The sequence below is a fragment of the Crinia signifera genome, chromosome 19 (genome assembly GCF_055691185.1).
Source record: "Crinia signifera chromosome 19, ASM5569118v1, whole genome shotgun sequence".
Lineage (NCBI taxonomy): Eukaryota > Metazoa > Chordata > Amphibia > Anura > Myobatrachidae > Crinia > Crinia signifera.
Window position 1 is genome coordinate 83,988,283 of NC_139226.1, and position 22,433 is coordinate 84,010,715.

Consider the following 22,433-nt stretch of genomic DNA (forward strand, 5'->3'; position numbering starts at 1 on the left):
TGTACCCGAGCTTCTACTATTAATGGTAAAAACATCAAATGAAACTAATGTATTATCAATATTATTTATCAGTCGCATATAAGGTTATAGCATGAAGCAATATCTGAATTAGTCAATATCTTTTGTTTATGGATGGATCAATACGCTCCTATGGCAGCAATTCTCTGCTACCACTGAGCGGCACAGATACCTTCTGCTATTTGTTCCCTTATTGATTTGTTCTGTTCATTTGCAATGTGTGTTATTATGGCCAAACACAAAATGCATTTTAAGCTACATAACAGCGCTGCCCCCGCAGTAAAGTGCTGAGGTCCCGCTCCCCTGGGAGGCTGCAAATCAGGACAATGCAGCTCCTGTAATACACAACTCCAAAAAATAATTTCAGCCAAACAACTTGATTGGTTCTCCTGTTCTGGATCCTTTACCCCCTTGGCTTCTGAGGGAAGGTCCTGCTCCTTCGGCTATGGGGAGGGAAACCTTAGTATAACCCAATAACGGTCTGTGTGCCATGTGACTATTCCCATCAGACATTATTTGCTGTACAGTAACAGCTAACCCCCCTGGGCCTGATTTGCAGATCAGGGTGAAGACAACACTTTGGGAAAGCCAAACTCTGGCCCTTATTCTGGTTGGTGCGGTAATATCCGCGTGAGTTCGTGCCGCCGATGTTTTGTGTCTGCGCATGTGCAGAGGCGTCTCTGCGCATGTGCGAGCGGGACGCACGGCCACATTCCGCATGAAATGTGTACACTACGAACAGGGGGTGGAGAGGGGCGTGAAGGGCTGTTTGGGCTCATTACCATATGTTTACACCCCGCATTTCATGGGCGTTCCCATGCAAACGCTGGGCATACGTATGGTAATGCGGCCGTGACGCACGTGTAGGGGGCGGACATATGACATTGCCGGATGTCAGCTGCCCGCCCAGATCCCTGCTTTTGCACGGAAAAATGTCCGTGTGGTCTGAGGTTGCGGGAGCTGCCTGGCCACTCGGTCCTGCATTCGATGGTCTGTGACCATCGAATGATGGGGGAGGTTCCCTGAGATGGAGGAGGTGTATTCATGAGAAATACACGTGCGGTCCGTTAGGACAGCTTCTTACCGCGTACGGACGGAGTTGGCGATCCGTATGGAAGGCGGGGTTTAGGACGCACGGTGCTGGCCGCATATTTGGATCCAGCCGCACCGATCAGAATAAGGGCCTCTGTCTGTTGTGTACACAGAAGACACTTACCTGATAGGTCTCGTCCTACGCCTAGTGCCAGCCCATCTTTGATCCAGAGTACAATGCCGTGGTACCCGGGTATGGCACATAGTAGACTGACTGGTCTTCCAGCCACCACCACTTGGTCCTGTGGCTGCTGGGTGAAGGACGAGGACGGACCTGGAAGAAAGAGACCATAATGAGGTTATGGGTAACAGAGGAATGAGAAACTGACAACAATAAGTCATATACAGATGTGACAACGATTGATAATAAGGGGGAAGACGTAGACAGAAGGTTTGACACATCTCTTCCCTGCTGTAAGAGGAACATATTCCCTTATATTAGAGATCCGTCTTGGTGAGCGAACCACTGTAATGTCATCAGCAGGGAGCAGCAGCAAGGTGCATTATGGGTCATGGGATTGTTCCGTTACAGTGTAGGTAAATCCATATAGCATAGTACTGCAACAGGACAAGGTCAGTCATCTTGATGGAAAGCCAACTCTACTTTTACAAGCCCACTATACTTTTCCGAACCGCCACACAATAGGGTGACCAAGGCAGCCCAACACGGGGTGGACAGGAGAGGGTCAGCAAGTGCCCTAATGTGTCTGTCTCCAATGAGAAAAGGGAATGATAAACCCTATGGATATGGATCACAAGGTCGACAGTGTGTAGATAGAGATTTAATTGGTCGGCATTGACTAAAGGATGATGCATAAAAAGGTTGACCACCTAAGCACTTGTGTGCCGCATACCCTTGCATGGTTCCCCATGCTTCAGGCCAGGTTTAACAAATTTTCTGTTCCCCATTGTGTCCACATTGATGGTATGAAGTATGAAAGAATAAATGTAAAAAGCAAAAAAAAAAAAACTGAAAACTCATGTCAATCACTTTGTGTGTCGACGATGTACTTGTGTCAACTTTTTGTCACGGTCGTGCTTTTGGTGACAACTTAATGACTGTATATATAGTTACTGTCGACCTACCACCCGGATACCAAGCTCTATGTACAGACTCCATAGAGACGGCGACTTTATTCTCTTGACAACAAGTTTACCCAGAAGAGATATTAGCGTAAGTACTATGCAAGCCTGGAGTACCAACATTTACGTGACATTGGGATAAATTCCCGTTACAGCCGCACCGCACGGTGCCGTGATAAGTGTGTACATATCCACTCAGCAAAAAGGGGATCACAAACTTAGGGCTCAATTCCGTCCTGCTCGTTAAGCTGTCCTTATTTGGAGCCTAATGGGCAGGTCATCACCGCCCCACCGAACGCACTCCCCGCTGCTCGCATCGCCTCGCTACGCCTCTGCATGCAGCCGAAAGGGAGCCCAGGACTTACTTTTTGGCTGCACGGTTTTCTGTGAATAGGGGGTGAGGGTGCTGATGGTAACCGCTCGCCCTGAGCAGACAGGGGAACGCCTGCGTTCAATGGAGCCCGTCTAGCATTTCTATGTGCACGCCCACCGAAATGCCGGGTGGTCACCCCAGAACTACCCCTGCCCATCAATGGGAAAAACTCAGGTTGACCTTTTGACTGCTGACCTTCCCATTGTCAACCTAATGCTCGTGTCGACCTTCCCACCCTGTCCACCTTAGCCATGTCAACCTATTTCACGTGCCGACCTTAGCCCTGTTGACCTTTAGTGGTCGACCTAATGCATCCCCTTTGCAGAGCTATGCTGAGAACAGTGCGAGATGCGCGCTGTGCGGACCCCCAAAGTGCTCTGCGAAAGTCGTCTGTAGGTTTATGGAAAGGGTGGGTGTGACGCAGGGGTACATTTACTAAAGCTGGGGATGTTACTAATATACTGTAACAACCCCGGTAATGCACACAGCCGGATGGTCAGTATGATTTGGGATACAGGTAGATGCGGGGTCTTCTGTCGGTCGCCAGCCCCTCTCCTCCAGAAGGTCACATCCTTACTGGGGCATGACGCCAGATGTAACAGGTGCGGGCAGGACTATAATGGCTGGGACGCCACCTATAAAATAACACATTGTTCTCTAAATTGCCCGGCAGCCGCATCCAATCTGTGCAATATCCTAATGAATTAAAAATGAGCACAACTGCATCTCGCTCTTGTTACAGAACACATAAAAACGGGACACGAGGATCTACATCGCTCCGGAACATTTCTACCTTCATAAAATAATGATGATAATAATCTCAGTTTTATTTAAATTGCGAACCCTCCGATGAACAATAGCAACAAGTGCAACTTAATAACACGTCTCCACTTGGGAGTTTTATTAGGGAACTGATTGTTTCCGTGGGAGAAGTGATGGCGGGAAGGGGGGGGGGGGATGTGTGTTCAGTGTCTCCTCACATAGACTATCCAGTCTCTTCCTCCTCTCAGGCACTTCTCACAAGGCTTCCTCAAAGGGCGAAAAGAATGAGCGACGAGAGGCAGAAAGTGTTCTGTGTCCCGCAAGACGGAGCTTTTACTGCCAACAATCACAGAATTATTGATTCATCTAAAGAAATAAATGTTCTCCATTCTATCTGTAAACAGATTCCTGAGTTATCACTTTGGTTTTCAGCAGATGTGCAGCACGCCTCACAGAAGAAGGTTACAGTCATAGTATCGCCGTATCTATTTATAAAGACAAACAAACAATGGCGATGCATGCTTCAACATCGTTTATCAAACGCGGATCAGCGGTCGCTCCGCAGCTGGAGGTTAACTGAGGTCATCATTGATTAAATATTGGTTACTAGCGTGCGTTATATTTATTATTATCTAACTTCATTTATCAACATGAGTTTTTATTGAGCTGACCATCCACTCGGGGTTAGCATAATAGTGTGCCGAGAGCAGCAAGGGGACGCGGTACACTGATATGATGTCCTTGTTGACTTATGTAAAAATTTGGGACAAAAAAAACGTGAAAAACTCATGTCGACATTTTGACTGTCGACCTTCCCATTGTTGACCTAATGCTTGTCTTTGAAACCGATCGACCTTAGCAATGTCAACCTATTTCATGTGTCGACCTTTTGTGGTCGACCGAATGTATGTCTATCTTCATAAAGTTGACCCTATGACCCATACCCACCCACAATGCATCATCACTTCCACTACGTTGTCTAGCAGCAGCCATAGCGGTGGATTAATTTATGGTCAGAGAGCTGAGAGGGTTAAATACTAAGTATAGGGTGTGAGAGATGAGGAGAGGCAGTAATGCACTTACCGAGCACCCCCCACCCCATCTCCTCACATCAGAGACCATCGCTGTCCTGCTCTCCCAGCTGGTTGTATAATAGGGGCAGCCATGCAGGATGCCCACTGTCCTAGTCTCCTTGCGGATTAACGTGAATAAGGTATAAATGCACTGATTCAAAGCTACATATTAATAAAGCAGGCGCCCGGGGAATGGCTTCTTTGTCACATTACACTATTTTCCTCCACAGCGCACACACACAGGCACATGCGAGCGGATTATAGATGACCGAACTGTGCGGATCGCTTATTGCATCCAACTTAGGCCCAGGATTAATATGACATGTATATTGTATAATGCTGGCAATAGGGGATTTTATTATATAAATGAATTATAAATTATATATAATCTTTTCAAACCATGTGCAATTGTCATAGATAGATGAAAACCTGCAAAACCTGTACAGAAGGTCCATACGGCTGTTCTTCAGGGTTCTACCATAGGCACCAGAACTGTTCTTAAACGAGCCAATAAAGAATTCTACCTTCCAGCAGGTTTATACCTTATCACCTGCAATACATTCATGTCGCCGGCAGTGAAGTGGAAACAGGCGGCCATTTTCTTGTAGCCCACCCCATCTGGCCTCAGGGATATTGCTAATCTCTTTGGGGAGTGAGGGAGATCACCAATATATACGGGAGGGGTTGTAGTCAGCATCCTAACAAGCAGGATACCAACAATGGGTTAGCAACTGCCGGCATGTCGATTGGTGAGTATGCGGGCTGGTTAGGGTCAGGTAAGGGATGGGGGGTAGGTTTAGGTACTAGTGGGGGACTTCAGGTTAGGCTGTGGGGAGGGGGGTAGCTTTAAGCACCAAGAAGGAGGATTAGGGTTAGACTGCATGGGGACAGGTTAGGTTTCGGCTGCGAATTGCAGGGATTAGGGTTAGGCCCTAGTGGGGAGAGTTGGGGTTAGGCTGCTAAAAGCGAGGGTTGGGGGGGGGGCAGGATAGGAGAGGGTAAGTATTAGTATTACCTGACCCCTGTCGGAATTCTCTCCTTTGGGATGCAGATGTCGGTATGTATCCATCAGGGAGTGTAGGCAATAATGCTGCACCGATTTCTATGTATTCTGGGAAACATACATGTGCATCTTATGTCATGTGCAACTCATGGCATGTGCCGGGTAATTTTGCCTGGCATCGTCATGGCTGCTCTCATTCAGCAAACGCTGAAGGTGCCCATACACGGTGCGAGGGTGCTGTGTGATGCGATCTAGTTCAAAACGCATGGAAATATTGTACAGTGTATGGGCACCTTTAGAGCCAGCACGAGATACAGCTTAATCACTTCTATAAACAGACGGTATAAACATGGGGTCCTACAATATACATTTATACCGTTTGTGCTCCGTGTCACTCATATATCACCCAGAACTATTCTATGATAACCTGCAAACATCATACAGACCCGGGATCGCTGTGGGATTGCATGCCAAGGTGCTGAGCCCAGACTTCCTGCCCATCAGCAATATCCTCGCGGGCACCATGCACAGCAAACAGTGGCAGATTATATTACTGCTCCAGCCGCAGACTAAATTTAGGTGGAAATTGACAATGAGCACAAGGTGCCTACTGAAACCGAGGCCATAAAATCTCTTGCCAGGCCAATCAATCACTGATTGCCATCACGTTCTTCCTCTGGCGCCGCTGGCAGGAGGCCAAGGCTCGCTGCTGAAAGCTGGAGATTGGGGATACCGCAAATCAGTCAGACCAATGATCTTGTGTAGCATAGGCTTAGGGGTGAACGGTGGGAAGTACAGACGCTGGTACTAAATAACACAAGTGCCAACTGCAGTTGTGCTATTCGCAAAAAAACACTATTAATAAAAATATAATGAACATCCTAACGGCTGATGATTGACCACGTATGTGAATAAGAACCTTATCTAAAATAACGACACAGAGACATAGATTTGGCAGAGAATATAAACAGATTTATTTCAGGTAAACTCTAAACTTAATTATCTATGAATATTAAATAGATTAAATGAATGATGGCAAAGAAAGAATGACTAAACTCTAAACAGAGCTACACCAAACAACCATAAGAGCTAACCACATCAAAAGGTATCCATTCAACCTTCTACCTTGACTACCCAACAGTCCAGGTGGTGTCGCTGCCCCCTTTAGGTGGTCCAGCAGATATACACAGCCAACAAAGGTGAGCGCACCAAAAATCTATTGATGAATTGACAAACATCTATAAATGACCTATAACAGGGACCTGATGTTCTTTCCCGCCAGGACAGCTAACGCAAAAAATAAACCAGCCACCAAAAAGGGGAGGGTTGTTGGGAAGAGGCTGACTCCACCACCATCTACTTCTTATAAACCAAACTACCCCTTTCTTCTCTGCATCCCTATTGGATAATGCGGTCATATGCTACCACAAGGTCATTTCCAGCATCAGGATGTTTAACCCTCTCCATTCCTTTTTAGTCATTGCGTTTCTCGAATGTAAAAGCAAAGTAGTAACGTAACACAGGGGGAATTATTTCAGATTTTTAAGACAGATATGCGGAGATCTACGAAAGCTTGGAGAGACAATCTGGAGAAAGATAAGTACATATCCACCAGATTCTGTTTATGTTATATTTGTTACCTAATACCTCCCATTAAAATATAGCCATAATGCCACCTAGGGAGCAGGCAGGGGTGGGTTAACAATTGGTCATAATGTGAGATGGTGGCATTTTGTGGCGTAATGTGAGTTAGGGGCATTATGTGGGATAATGTGACCTGAGTGCAGTATGTGGCATAATGTGAGCTGGGGGCACTATGTGGCATAATGTGAGCTGGGGGCACTATGTGACATAATGTAAGCTGGGGTCACTATGTGGCATAATGTGAGCTGGGGGCATGGGCGGATTCAGGGGGGGGGGGGCACCCGGGCATGTGGTTGATCTCATCCGAACCCATGGGGCTTCAATCTGATACAAGATCCATGTGGGTCAATTGGTTCAGGAAATATTGCGGGTAAACTGATTTTTTATATCTGAATTGTAATTTCATGGCAGTTCATGTTCTTTGAGGGCAGATTTATCTGGAACCAAATGGCCCAGCTTCACGGGACAAAAATCATCTGAAGATATAGCCAGATAAATCGGGAGCAGAGAGAAGGGGGGGGGGGGGGGAGTTCTCTACCCCCCACATCAGAAAATGCAGGGACTAGGCTGGTGTAAAAGGAAAGGGGCCATCTGGACCATATTCCCAGGTAAGTCCCTGCATTTCCTGGTGTGAAAGGGGTATTATTTCAACTAGCCGCGACCTGCAGAGCTCTGAATACAGCTGGGCAACAACTACATCCTTTCACTTTTGTCGCCAAGGTGGTCCTGTATACTTTAAACGCCAACCCCTCCCCTCCCCCTCCCAAATCCCCCTGTCATTTTCTCCTGGATCATGCCCTGGCTGAGGGCACTATGTGGCATAGTGTGAGCTGGGGGCACCATGTGGCATAGTGTGAGCTTTGGGTACTACAGCATGTATAACACAATGGTGCTGTCGTTTGTGTTTTTTTAATGAGATCGCCAGTGATTGACAATTTTGTTGGTAGCACCCCCTGCCATGTAGTTGCCTTGGGGCCCCCCAGAAAACTTATTGTGGCCCTAGGAGCAAGGCATGGTCACTATGGGACCTGGTAATATCCTCCTGGGCATGTCTAGTGCTTCTGAACTTCCAGGGTGACTCACTACACCCCCCTAAGACTGCGCTGCCGCGTACGCTATCATATCAACATATCACCTGCACACCGGGGGCACCGCACAGCCCAAAATTCTTCAGCATCCACATGGCCGGAACAGTCCATACTAGACTCCTGGCCATCACCCTGAGATGGGAACAGTAGCCAGCAACATACAAACTATCATTCCCAAAGGTAATTTTAGTTTCTAATATTTCAGTCCTCCTGCCAATCTGCCAGAACACTAATAGTAACAGTAATAATCTGCGCACTGTTCTGCGCGCTGCGCTGCTGGTCACCGCATTTCATATTCTCACAATTCTGCTAATTATACATATTTCTTTGCAGCCATTCAGACCTGCTCTACAATTAACGTTTGCCTCAATGGGTAATACATCACTCCAGGAATATACTGACTAACTGCACATAATGCCATAAAGCCTGTGCATTTCTATGCGGCAGCTGAAATCGCACTCACAGCTGTGTGACACTCCCTATACCCACCATAGTGATACACTTGTCAATGCAGAAGGGGTAGTGCTGGGAGGGTTTGAGAGTCAAGAATGACTGCTGTAGTAACAATCATGGCCAAAAGGTGGCGATATTCAACTCTTATACACACAGGTACAGTATGCAATACCAACAACACCCTAAACTGCATGAAAACTATGTACTTAATTAGCAATCCCATAAGACCCCATTATATTTTAGCAGTGGCTGACCCCTCTAAATGTAGCAAACAATATCAAAATTGGGTTTATTTATTAGCATCAAAGCGCAGTCATCAGGCTTTGGAACACACATTTTAAATGCTTTGAAATAGTCACTGAGTCAATAGAGTGTGTATTAGGCTTGGGGACGAGCATTGTGCCACACTGATCAACCACTTTCACCCACTGCCTGCACTTACGGCTTTCAGGGTGCATCCAACAGCTCCCTGCAAGCCAGTAGCATGGCAATAGTGCCCCCACAACGCGGCCCGCCCTTCTGTGTGTGTGATGTCAGATGCCAAAGGGGCAGGGCCAGCACAGAACACCGCCACGGCTAGTTACAGTGCTGGGCTTAATAAGTGTTCAAGAGAAAAATAAGATAACTGTTCGTCTCCAACCTCATCTCTGTACACACTACCCCCCTTCTCCCTACACATTACCACCCTCTCTCTACATATTACCACCCTCTCCCGTCACACTTCCACCCTCTCCCGTCACACTTCCACCCTCTCCCAACACATTACCACCCTCTCCCGACACATTACCACCCTCTCTCTACACCAGGGGTGGGGAACCTCAGCCAGTCTGAGTGGCCCTTCCACCCGCCAGGTGGCTTTACCGGGAGTAAAGTAAAGGGGAATTCTCGCAAGAGGTCGGTAGTTCTCGCGAGATTCCTCTTAATCAACAGCAGCCATAAACTGTCAGTCCTATTCAGTGGCAGCCGCCAGAGCATGGGACGGCTGCAGCAGGACAATTTGTAAGATACATTTTTAAATATGGCCAGGGTCGTATTTCAGTGCCATACCGCCCACCAAACGAGAGAGAAAGAGAAGAGAAAAAGAGAAAGGGCGGGATTCTGGTACAATCGCGGCGAATGTGTATATTTACTGCAAGATGACCGTCACTACTTCGCGCCGTTTCAGCTCCTCTCATCTCCATATTCTGTAAGAATTCAGTTACCGCAATCTGTTTGCGGTAACTGACCCCTGCGCGATCTCCGTCCTTTTTTGTCTAGTGCGCATGCGCCCGCTGTGTGCATAGCGGACATGCGCACTGGGCACCTTCCTGCTTCCGGACGCTGCGCAGCTAGAAGCGCGCGTCTTGCATATTTGTGTCAGGGCAGCCATTTCACTCGGTCACCAGTAAGTTTCCTATTTATGGCGCCCAATTATTTGCGAAACGGGTCACCATCGTGTGGTATGGGTCACCATACGGTCCTGGTTTAAATGTATGTGTAGTATGGGCCTTTTGTTCTATTAACGCTGACCTCTCCGCCAGCCAAAGGAGGCGAGTTAACACTCAGCTTCAAGTAGCGCGTCGGGGGTTACAGCATAAGGTGCGCGCGCTTCTCCTGTTCAACCCTATGAGGAGAGCAGCGTGCACCGAAAACCTCCTGAATGCGGAAGTGCAGAGAGAAGCACTGAGCCGCCGGAGGATATAGCATACAGCGGCGCCGAAAAACACCCGGGGCCGCGGCGGTGAGTGATATAGCATCCCGCCCACAGAGAGAGAGAGAGAGAGATACCTTCAGCAGCGCGTTCCCAGGTGTTCAGCCCCCTCTGCAGCATCTCCCCGGCGCCTGGTGTTCAGCAGCAGCACTCACTCCCCAGCACCGGAAGCGCTACGCTTTGTCATGTCACTGACATGACAGGGCTGCATCTTTCTGGTGCTGGGTGCTCGGCACTTGATCCCCGGCGCCTGTTCACAGAACAGACGCTGCAGCCACAGCTAGGGGAGGGGGCGGCACTTCCCGCACGGCGGCAAAGTATTTTTTTTAAGTGAAAAAAGAAAATCACGCCACTGCTTGCCGCCCCCAGCAGGTGCTGCCCATAGGCCCGTGCCTCACGGGCCTAGTGGGAAATCCGGCCCTGCATATGGCCCCCCGAAGGATTTTTTCCCCATACAAACGGCCCTTGGCACAAAAAAGGTTCCCCATCCCTGCTTTACACACTACCTCCCTCTCCTCACACACTACCACCCTCTCTCTACACACTACCACCCTCTCCTTAGTCCTTACACACTACCAACCTCTCCTTACACACTACCACCCTCTCTACACACTACCACCTTCTCCCTACCACCCTCTCCCTACACAATACCACCCTCTCTCTACACACTGCCACCCTCTCCTTACACACTACCACCCTATCTCTACACACTACAACCTTCTCCCTACCACCCTCTCTATACACACTACCACCCTCTCCCTACACAATACCACACTCTCTCTACACATTACCACCCTCTCACTACACACTCAACCCTCCCCTTCCAACCAATGACCATCATCTCCTCTACCCTGGTCACTGCATCCCATACGTGTATCCAAGATGTTGCCTGCACTTACATTGAACAAGCTCACTTGCCTTATTAGACTCTCCCCACCCATGAAAGGTTTCAAACCGTCATCTGTTCATCAAGCCGTACTATTCTGCAAAACCTAGTAACGAGACCACTCCCAGTTCCCCCTAGTTTGGCCATCCCTGATATGCTCAATTTCCACCATCAGGTCTCCTTGCCTGCACCCCATGTCTCCTGTCTGTCTCCCCCTCCATCTAGATTGTAAGCTCCTTGGAGCAGGGCTCTTTGTCCTCCTGTTCTCACAGCCCTCTTCTCTCGCACATTCACCACAGCTCTATTCACAGCTCTCTTCTACTCAGCGACTGTCTATACCAGCATCTCTTCTTACTCGTAACCATGCATCTCTACCAGCAGCCGCCCTTGGTAGACGCGGACACCTCTGCTTCCCTACATCCCAGCTGTATTGTGTACTGGGAATTGTGCCGCGAATTGTTACCTGTGCTCTGTTGTAGTGCCTGTTACTGTAATTTTTAGTTCTGTGTTCTCCATTTTGTTCTAATGTGTGCCCTATGTACGGCGCTGCTAACCACTTGTGACTTGTGCCAGGGAATAAGCAATTGGCCTTGCTGAAACGACTGAGAGCGATGCCTTACCTCCTGTACAGATGGAGCATCTTTCATCTTTTGCCGGCGCTCGCCAGACCCCTTGCGCTGAAGAGCACCGGCGAGAGAGACTGGGACGCACATGGGTCTCACACGCACGTGCGTCCCAGTCTTTCAACGGTGGCGATGCAGGTCCCTGCCCGTCTCCGCTTCAGGGATGACGGGCAGGGTTAGGGGGGGTGGCGAAGGGCACCGGGGGAGGTGGCAGGGACCCGGGACAAGGTCCGTTGCCACGGGGCTCGCGAGCGCCTCGTGCACGCGCGCCCCTGGCGGGAGCAGGCCGCTGGCGGGGCTGGCGATAGAAACACCAGCCCTGCAAAGTTAAGGCCGGCTCCATCTGTATATTGGCTATCCTGAAGACCTTCTGTATGTCGATCAGTCTTTTGTCAATGTCGAAACCTAGAGTATGTCGACTTTTTTCAAAGTCGATCTAGTTCCTATCGACCTTTCGGTGCCAATCTATTCACTGTAGACCTAGACATTGTCTGGGGGCTATACCACACCCCCTCTTTTATTCTGGAAATGCTACGATACATCCCGTAGTAAGGTATGGCAGCAGGGAGGAAGCATACATATGTGGATCCAATATTCATCCCGCCACACCTGTGAGTCACTGCCGACACACATTGCCAGGAACAAAGGCCTCATTTACATGCCAGCGTACAGCCTCCCTCCCAAGGTATCTCTGTGTAGGACAGCTCACAACACCAGATACACCTTTCATCCCATCCCAGTGGAAGCCACTACTGATATACGAGATCTGACAGCGACGGCCTGTTCTTCCTGCAGACTAATGGCAGATAACTGCTTCTTGGATCAATATCAGATCAGTAAACCAAAATACTGGGCCGTCCCTGGTTAAGTGATTGCTCCGCACAAGTGTAGTCTGCTTTTGAGCTCTACCAACAAACAAAAACAGGATGGCGTGCTGAATCAATAAGGGGATCAGATGCCTATAATCTCATCTTTGTTGCAGCCCGTGTAGACCTTTAACGAAGTGTCTAATCACTGTGTTTGTAGACGTCCTCCTCATCCTTCCCTGCAACACGAGTGCGGAATTAGCACTTCAAGAAGTAACATATGTACTAAACTTCTAGTCTGATCTCTGATTAATAAGAGGTGATCTAGCCCTTGGAATGATTGGCACCTCCTGTGCTTCCGTACATGAGAACCGGTTCCCCATTGACCTCATCAACCTTATTTAATTGATATACTGTACCTAGAATTTCTATCGCGTCTGAGATTTGGAAGGTTTTCCCTACATGTGTGTTAACCTCTAAACACACCTATTGGTACGACTTTGTCTTGGTCTTTCTTTTTATTTAAAGGAAAGACATTAAAATAAAAACCTGCTTTTCGACAACCATGTAATTTACACAGCCTATTAAAAGTCTTATTCCGAGCCACTGTCAGGGGTACTGCAAATCAACTTAATGGGTATAAGGGGGGCACCGCGGCAGCAATGGAAAAGACGGAGGTGATTTTAGTTGTAAGTATAATTTAGCACTGTCCTTCAACTATAGAACAAATCCTTAGGGCTCATTGATATACACTGCATGTAGGTGCCAAACGTACACTAAACTATGGCTCTCGATCGGCTCTAACCTAATGCAAGTCAGATTTTGGACTTTGTGTGTAAACAGCCCTTCATATGCAAATGGCTCAGGTTTCGGACTGGTGTGCCTTCTCTCCATGCACTTCGCTGTTCTTATACCCCTCTCATGAATCTGCAGGATAATGCTGGGAAACGCGTCATATGCAGAGTAAAGTTTTATGCTCAACAATGTTTTTAATTAATTTATATACTCATCGCATGGTTTCTTTGCAGGGAAACTATTTATGTACAGTAAGTGGTGACAAAGGACTGACCACCCCTGGCCAAGTCCGCCCAAGAGGACACCTCACACTATCCTGGTCCAGTCCGGTTCCGTCTTGGTCAGCATATCACCATCCAGTCCTGCCAAGTCTCTCCTGGCGTGCACGTTACCATCCTGTGCTGTCGGAGGGTTCAGTCTGGTCACGTAAGTGCTCCAGAGGAGCCTGGTTCCGGCTCACTGGCAGCTCCCACTGTGAAGGACGTTTAGGAAAATAGCCAGAAGCAAGCTTTCAGTTTATAAAATGGGTACTTGTGTATTTTGGCGGCGCCCATCGCATCGCATACCATACCATAAGGCATACGATGGTATGCGATGCGACGCGATATCGCGCAATGCTGTACAATGTCATACAATTTTAAAATACCTGTGAAGCCCGCGAGGGGACTCCGATACCTGTGAAGGTATCCGCATCCCCTCGCCACACTTTCTATTCTCAACTCCACGCCGACGTGGATAGTGGGGGTATGAAAAGGTCGGAGGACGCGTACCGCCGCCGCTCACCACGCTTCGGGTTCACGTTTATAGTGGGGGGGGCGGCGTGGGGGTGCATTTCACATTGTAAGCACCCATTAGGGTGCTTAAAAGCACCCTTTATGGTGCTTATACGATCTTTCATCGCATAGTGGGCAAAAATCGCGTCGCATCGCATGCCATTCGATGCATGCCATGCGATGCGACGCGATTAAAACATTGCGCGATGCACATCGGGGGCACCGCTATAATACACAAGTACCATAAAATGAATTACAAAAATGACTGTTAGGAGGAAGACAGTGACAACACTTATACCCAGCTCCCAGGTACTCAGAAATGTCTGCCAATGGATATACTCTGGCTCTGAGAAGCCTTGTCCTGCCGTCGGTGAGCGGGTTAAAGGCAGAGCGTCTCTGCATGGCTCGCTGAGAGAGGAGACAGGTGGGTAACGAGCAATTTGACATCTTTGTGCTTTACAGCTCCCTTCAGTCTTTCAGTGGTCGGAAGCCAAAGACTCCTAAACAGTTTGCATGACGCTTGCTAAACACTGCGGGGAACGGTGCCAGGCCCGGCCGCAGAGGAAAGAGGGATGGGAGGCCCAGCGGACGCCTTGTGTGTCTCTGAGGTTGTAATGAAGAGATTTCTGAGCAATAGGGGGCAGCGTGCGGACTTCATACTTGTTCTCTGACAGTACATACTTCTGCTATGCAACTGCTGCATGTTTAACTCTTACTTGTGCAGAAATGATTGATATTGCTACTGAAGGATCAGACGGCTACATATTGGACCTTATTCTGGTCCATTTCAGCACATGTGCTGGGTGTGTGCAGCCATGGGGGGTGGGGGCGTGGGTGTGGCTCCTTAGCATATGGGAACGCCCAGCATTAATGGGCCGATGGTGCGGGAGGTGGGCAGCTGACATCACCTGATGTCAGCTTCCCGCCCACTTCCCTCCGAATGTGCACGCAGATCTAAGGTCTCTCTGAGCAAGCTTAGATCTGCATGCACGTTCTGCATCATTCAATGGTCGTTGACCATGGAATGATGTGGGTGTTACCCCGCAGACTGCGAATGTATGTTTATGTAAAACATCCATTCGCATGTTGTGTGAATACATGTGAATGGTGGGCTGGTGTAACACCATTCGCAAGGTGGGATCTGGTTCACTCGCAAGGATGCAAATCTGCATACAAGCGAGTGAACCAGAATAACTCCCATAGTGTACTAGGGGCTTTATGTACTAAACCTTGGCGAGAAAGTACCAGCCAATCCGCTCCTAGCTATACAGCATACTTGTCTACTTTTGAAAACTAGTTTCAGGGAGATTGAGGGGGCGTGTCATGCTCAATCCAAAGGGCGTGTCCAGTTCCAAATATGGAGAGATTGTGAAAAGAGATTGTGAATGTGGCACCTAGAAGCGTGGGTGTGCACTGCTACATCTGAGAGGGATCTTTAAAAATGACTGATATACAAATATAGATGAGCCCCAAAGCAGTTACTATGAGATATTATACTTGATAAAGTGCTGGGAAATGGTGCTGATGATTCAATGTAAATGTATCAGTCTCTCATTCCTTTTTTCCCCAAAATGTAACAGTGTAGTGTGAGCTAAGTGACATAAGGGAGATTGCTAGACTAATGAGAGAGAGAGGGAGATTGCGGATATTTCAGGGAGTCTCCTGCAGAATGCAGGAGGGTAGGCAGCTATGCTATACAGTTACTGGCTATTTGGCCCATTTATAATGGAGTTTGAGCTATTTAAAACCCATTGTGTATGATAAATGGTGCTCCAGCGAATCCGCTTTCAACTGTCATTTTTCAATAATTCATAGACAAAGAGTTTTAAATGGCAAAAACTTGCTGATAAATCTGCCCCATAGCCTATAACAGCGGTTTCCAACCTGTGGTACGCGTACCCCTGGGGGTACGCGTCCACACGCTGGGGGGTACGCCGCGGCCCGGCCTGTAATGGCGGCCGTGCAGGGCCGTTTTTACAGGGGGACGAGCCGTGCATCTGCCCGGGGCGCCGCACGGCTCGTCCCCGCTTTTTAAATGCTGCCACTCAGTCTGCTGAGCTGACCTGTATATGTATGGAGCGGGCGCCTGTATGCTGCCTCCGGTGGCTGTGGTCGGGCGCCGGACTTGAGAGACTGTGTGTTTTATTATGTCACAGCCACAGCCGCCTGTCACATTGATATGTAGACTGACAGGCGGCTGTGACTGTCTGTGAGCGCCGAGCGGCGCACAGGGCGGGGACTGGTCTGGGCGGCTGAATGAAGGAGCGGAGGCGGGCATAGAGGGAGCCTCAGCCGGGGAGACCACTCAGAGCAGAGTGGACCCGGCGTGGAGGCGGAGCTATGTCACTGTGAAAGTGCGACATGCGAGTGGTGACTGCCGGGTAGTGCCTCCCCCTTCCTCTGATCCAGACTAGCCAAGCAGGGGACAGAGGAGGGAGGTACCCGCGCGGTTATGCGCAGGCAGGCTGACATTGCAGTGCGGACAGCCAGCAGACCCACTCCACACGCTGCTTGGTAGCCTAGAGCCAGCTCAGCCAGGGCCCAGAAAGTCGGATTGACTACATTTATGTAAGTAACAAATTTTGCTGACTATGTGCTTCTGCTGTGGCCTTGGGGAGAGGGGAGAGGGGGTAGGGGGGAGGGATTTTGTCTTTTCTCAGGCGTGGGGCATACTTGTTACTGGCACTGTGGGGCATTGCTGGCACTGTGGGGCCATACTTGTTACTGGCATTGTGGGGCATTGCTGGCACTGTGGGGCATTGCTGGCACTGTGGGGCATACTTGTTGCTGGCACTGTGGGGCATTGCTGGCACTGTGGGGCATACTTGTTGCTGGCACTGTGGGGCATTGCTGGCACTGTGGGGCATACTTGTTACTGGCACTGTGGGGCAATGCTGGCACTGTGGGGCATACTTGTTGCTGGCACTATGGGGGTATACTTGTTGCTGGCACTGTAGGGGCATTGTTGGCACTGTGGGCACATACCCAGTACCATGGGGTCATACCTGGCACCGTGGTGGCATTCCCGTTTCTGGCACTGTGCGGGCATACCTGGCACCATTGGAGCATATGTGTATCTTGCACTTTTGGGGACATATGTGTATCTGGCACTATTGGAAGGCTAACGTGATCCGTTGGAATGTCTGTTGCTTCAGTAATAGAGATTTGACAAGGTTCTGTTATTTTATATGCTGTCCGCAGAATGGGCTGAGCTTATATTGTGGTCAAGTGGTTGCACTTTTTTTTTTCTCGTCATTGCCAGTATGACTTGCCCCTGTTAAGCCACACCCCTTTTTAGGCCACGCTCCCTGAAAATTTCACGAGGGGGTACTCATAAATGAAAAGCCTAATCAAGGGGTACGGGAGACAAAAAAGGTTGGGAACCACTGGCCTATAACATGACAGTTAGGAGCTGATTGCCTGGCAGGACTGTTTGCTGGAATGCGACATAAGAAACGCTGTCTGAAAAGCAGGGATCAGGTAAGTGGCAGAGGACACCATGACGCCGGACCTCCGGTGCCAACACCTGCAGGCAGAAATACCCAGTTGGCATTAGCAGCTGCGGTGTGTTGAAGCTTCTTACGACATGTACGTATGCTGGGACTCTAATGCTTGGTGCTGACTATACAGCACGTCATCACAGGTTCCGTTTAATAGAGATGTTATACTCCTCACAGCGGCCTCCGCTGTACTAATTACCCCATTTCTGAGATGATTTTACAATAGCAGCTTACGTGTAATATCGAGCACGGGGACCTGAACTATTTGTCACGTCAGAAGGCGCAAATGTCATGTAACCTTTCAGACACACTCTGTACAGGCTCATTGTATGCGGCTGCTCTGCGGTGACATTTCCCGGCTAATTACTAAACATTGGTACTGCAGAAGCATTCTATATCACAGGGCAGCCACGGCTAGTGGCCACGGAACAGATGTCATTCGCCAGACTTACATCACAGGAACATAGGCATATAGAGTTACTATATGAAGGCATCATGGAGTAACCACAGGGTCCCCGAAAGGAGCACATTACTGCAATGGCGCCTATTGGTAACGGGGCTCCTGCGCATGCACAATCTGACTTACCATGCACTTTATTTATGTGTCGACCATAGCCACGACAATCTTTTGTTTGTGTTGACCTTTTCCCCATGTCGATCATATGCATGTCAATGCATATGTCAATGCATTTCACTAAAGGTAGACAGGTTCGGAAGGTCGACACAAGCATTAGGTAGACAATGGGAAGGTCGACAGACAAAAGGTTGACATGAGTTTTTATGTATTTTTCCCAAAACAGGCGGTATTCATACCCTACCATCCACTAGGGCGTGGAGGGGGAATATAATAGTGCCCCCAGTGCAGCAAGGCTCCGTGCCACATGCGAGGGGACGCGGTACACGGACTGACTGGTTAAGGGGAAGCACTTGCAGCTCCTGCCACGGATGAAACCCTCAGAGGTAGAGAGGTTAACGCTACCCTATAATTCTCCCAAACACCACTCACCGCTGTGTTTTCTATCTTCTCAGAAGTCAGAGCCTTTTCCTCCGTGTACGCCAGGCTGCCATGGATTTTTTTTCTGTAAGACTTCCACCCAAATGTCACATTTCAATCACAGATTGATTGAAGACCATGGATTGCTTTTCCAGCATTGCACTCAGCGCCACGTGGCCGCAGCCAGCAATAGATTGAAGAGAAAGGAGGAGGGGAGGAGAAGGCCCACGTCTCTCTGGGATAAAGGCACCACAGTGCGAATCAATGGGTTTAAAGCATTAGTACCACCTACTGTACTTGGCACCTTCATTCAAACGAGCCTGAATAGGTCATTTAGCTCAGTGCAGAGCTGGCAATCTGAGACCAAAGCTCTTACCCAGGACATAATCACCGGCCCTGGTCTACGGTCAGTCCGCTGCTGAAATAAAGGTCCCTGTTTGATGTGTAACATTTGCAAGTATTATATGGATTTCCGGACTGTGGTAGATGTGGCACTTACCTATACGGTATAGAAGGTGGAGGTCCTGCTTTTTAAAAGGCTTTTGGGGCCTAATTCAGTAAGGCTTACTAAGCAATGAAGATTCGCTGCTTAGAGAGCCCTGTAATGCCAGTCGAGCCAATGCCCTTCATGCTCACATTGCTGCCGCAATGCAAATAGGTGTTTTGCGAATAAATCCATTTGCTGGGGAGCGTACAGGCCAAAATCCATTCGATGGTCGCCAACCACTGAATGATTTCTGACCCATCCTTAAATAAAAGACATTCTAGGCTGACTTATTTAGACAGAACAGGGTGGGCATGTGACGTCAGGTGCGCGCCCCGTGTAGGCTTCATCACACCTGCGTTCGGATGGGGACACCCATCTCCCCGAAAATGCTGGGTGTCTTCATAAGCCAACCCCAACTGACTCCCCCCCCCCCCCCCCCCCGGAGCAAATATACCGGGGAATAGAATTAGGCCCTTGGGATGGGAAGTCTGGTGTTACAATAAATGAATCCTCCGGCATGGTATCTGAACCAACAATAAGGTCGAAAATCGGTAAGTCGATCCAGGGGTGCTTCTAAAGAGGAGGCAGCCCATGTGCAGACTCTATCAGTGCCCCATCCTCTCTAGCCGGCAGCACTCTAATCTCTGGGCACTAGGGGCCCAAGCGTTATCCCAGAGTCTACTGAGCATGTGAGAAACGCCATAAAAATGGCCACTGCTCTATTTTCACAGGGGTTTCTGTAATGCTGCTGCTGACGTGGGAGGCCGGAGGGTGAGTATATTACAAATAAAAATGGGTGCAGTGTGGACCCCACTGCATACATTGCACCCATTATAAATACACTAGTGGGTCTATCACTGTTAATCAGCAGGGTCAAAAAGTCACGGCGCTGGTCAGCATGGATTACTCACCCTTATTTTATTTTTATGATTCTTTCTTAATTTCCCATCCGCATGGACTCCCATATGTGAGGGAACACTGTAAACTAGATGGGGGTTAAAAATGAATACCCAAAGCCCTCTTCCACAATCATGGCTGTATCTACAGATGAAGTGGTCTATCGGACCGATTCAGCTGCAGCTAACATGTGTCACTCTGCAGCGGCCTGGAAATGTATTGAGATGCCCAAAGTCAGCAACGCAAATCTCAACACCTGCGCACAAAGTCGCAGCATCTGAAGGTGATCATTAGATTGCTTTTAGAGTTCACAATGGCCGCAGAAAGTGGGTCGCAGAGCCATTGTCACTGCGTTTGGGATCGTAGATTCCCTGCAACAATTTTTGGCAGGTATTCAATGCTGTTTGCGAGTGGTGACAGCGAGCAGGGCTTCCTGCTCGCTGTCACCACTCACCATGACAGCATTCAACACAGCCTCCGCATCCGCCAATTCCCCCTTGCTCCGTTTTTCGAGCGAGGGGGAATTTGCGGATGCGGCTCCAGAAGCAGCGAGACCCGTGGCTAAAAACTGCGAGTTTTCTGCAGCAGCCGCGGGTCTCGCTGTTTTGGGGAATTCTCGCCGTCCTGTGACGGCGAGGAGTTCCCCAGGACGTTGAATAGAGCGAGCGGCCGGCGCGGGGGTTAAACAGCGAGGATCGCTGGTTTTCTGCAATCCTCGCTGTTTAACCCCCTCGCCGGCCGCTCGCTGCGGCATTGAATATGAGACAGGTGTAATAATCCTGGTGAAGTGATACAGTGGAAGGTGATAATGTAGCATCCAATCAGCTCAAAACCATAATTTTTTTAACTCAGCGTGTAACTTGACAGTTAGGAGCTGATCAACTCACAGGTTACAGGGTGGGCTGGAAAATGACAATTTAGAGCTGCTTGATCAACTTTATCACTTCATCGGACTTAGTACATCTGCCCCAAACTGTCCCAGACCAGCAATCACTTTGCCAAAAATCCTTACAACCATTGGCCACAAATGCCCAGTGGGATTCAAACGCTGTCGGTCTGCGAAGGGAATCGTTCAATCAAGTCCTGTGCATCAGTCTGCAGAGATTGAGAATTCGGCGATCTGCGGCCATAATAAAAGTCAGTCTAGACGAACAACAGAAATATCACTCGATGGTGAGCAACCAATGAATGATTTTTCGGCTGTGCGGCCACATGCTTGGGGATTCGCACGGTGGGAAGTGTTTACATGCAGCCTAATGAACAGGTGCGAATCAGGCCCTATGTATCCAAGGCATAAGATTCCGCTAACTATGCCCGCCCCTCTCTCAGACAACAGCCAATTACATACAAACCACAGTTCCTAACATATGTCCGACTGGGAGACCCTCAAAGACTATATTGGTCTACTCAGATGTCAATCAGTAACAGGTCAGTGGTTTGAAAAGTGTTGTATGTAGTTCGCCCACCCTCCCTCCATTTCTATTATGAGCGATGGACTGGCACAAGGAGAAACTTTGTAAAATTCATTTTTATTATAGGGTAGCAAAGTGTTCCAGCATAATGATATATCTAAGGTGAATTTGTTCTGCTTTTAATGGACTATCAGGAGATGCTCACAAATTCAGTGTTTAGAGATTGGAAAAGCTTTGTAGAAAATATTACACTGTGCGTAAATCCCCTGTCGGTCCATTAAAAGGTAGAAGAACCCGTGATGAATCCTCAATCGCACAGGATCAATTTGGTTACTAAAACAGCCTTTTAACAAACATTTGACAAAGCGGTATGCTGCGTATAAAGAGACTTACATTTAGCTGCAATTGCCAAGAGTGTGATAAGTAGGGCTCCTAAGAGTGACTGCGGGAAACAAGGAGTTGTCAGAGAGTGTTGGAAGGAAGATCTGTAATTGCCTCGGTGTACCTGACTGATAGAGATGCAGCTGCTGAACTTGGTGATTGATACAGTGGCGGATTAAGGGGGGGGGGGTGTAACAAATTTGTTTACAGCAATTGATGTAATTTCACATCTAACCAACGCAAGACAGACACACGGAGGAGCAGGCAAGGGGAATTATTAGCAGAATGAGACAGTTAACCCTTCCATCCCCTGGCACGTGCCCTGTAGCTGTGGCATCTGTACTAATTGATGCTGGAAGTCACAGAGGCTGGGCAGGGACATGGTGCCAGACCGATGCACTGTACATGACCTGACCTCACAGGTTCTCAATCACGGTCCTCAGGACCCCACACAGTGCATGTTTCACAGAATCACAAGTGAAATAATTGGCTCCACCTGTGGATCTTTTAATATGTGCCAATGAATAATGAGTGCTCTGGGTGACCTGGAAAACATGAACTGTGTGGAGTCCTGAGGACCGAGTTTGAGAACTCCTGATG

General features: G+C 48.7%; 1 protein-coding gene across 3 annotated transcripts in view; it reads right to left on the minus strand.

Annotated features, from left to right (window-relative positions):
• The window catches only part of KIRREL3 (kirre like nephrin family adhesion molecule 3), a 603,038-nt gene that overhangs the window by 227,901 nt on the left and 352,704 nt on the right, over positions 1-22,433 (minus strand). For all 3 annotated transcript variants that reach the window (XM_083162831.1, XM_083162830.1, XM_083162832.1), the window contains exon 3: positions 1,235-1,384. In XM_083162831.1, the coding sequence (XP_083018957.1) occupies positions 1,235-1,384 (150 nt within the window). The remainder of the gene's footprint in view (positions 1-1,234; positions 1,385-22,433) is intronic.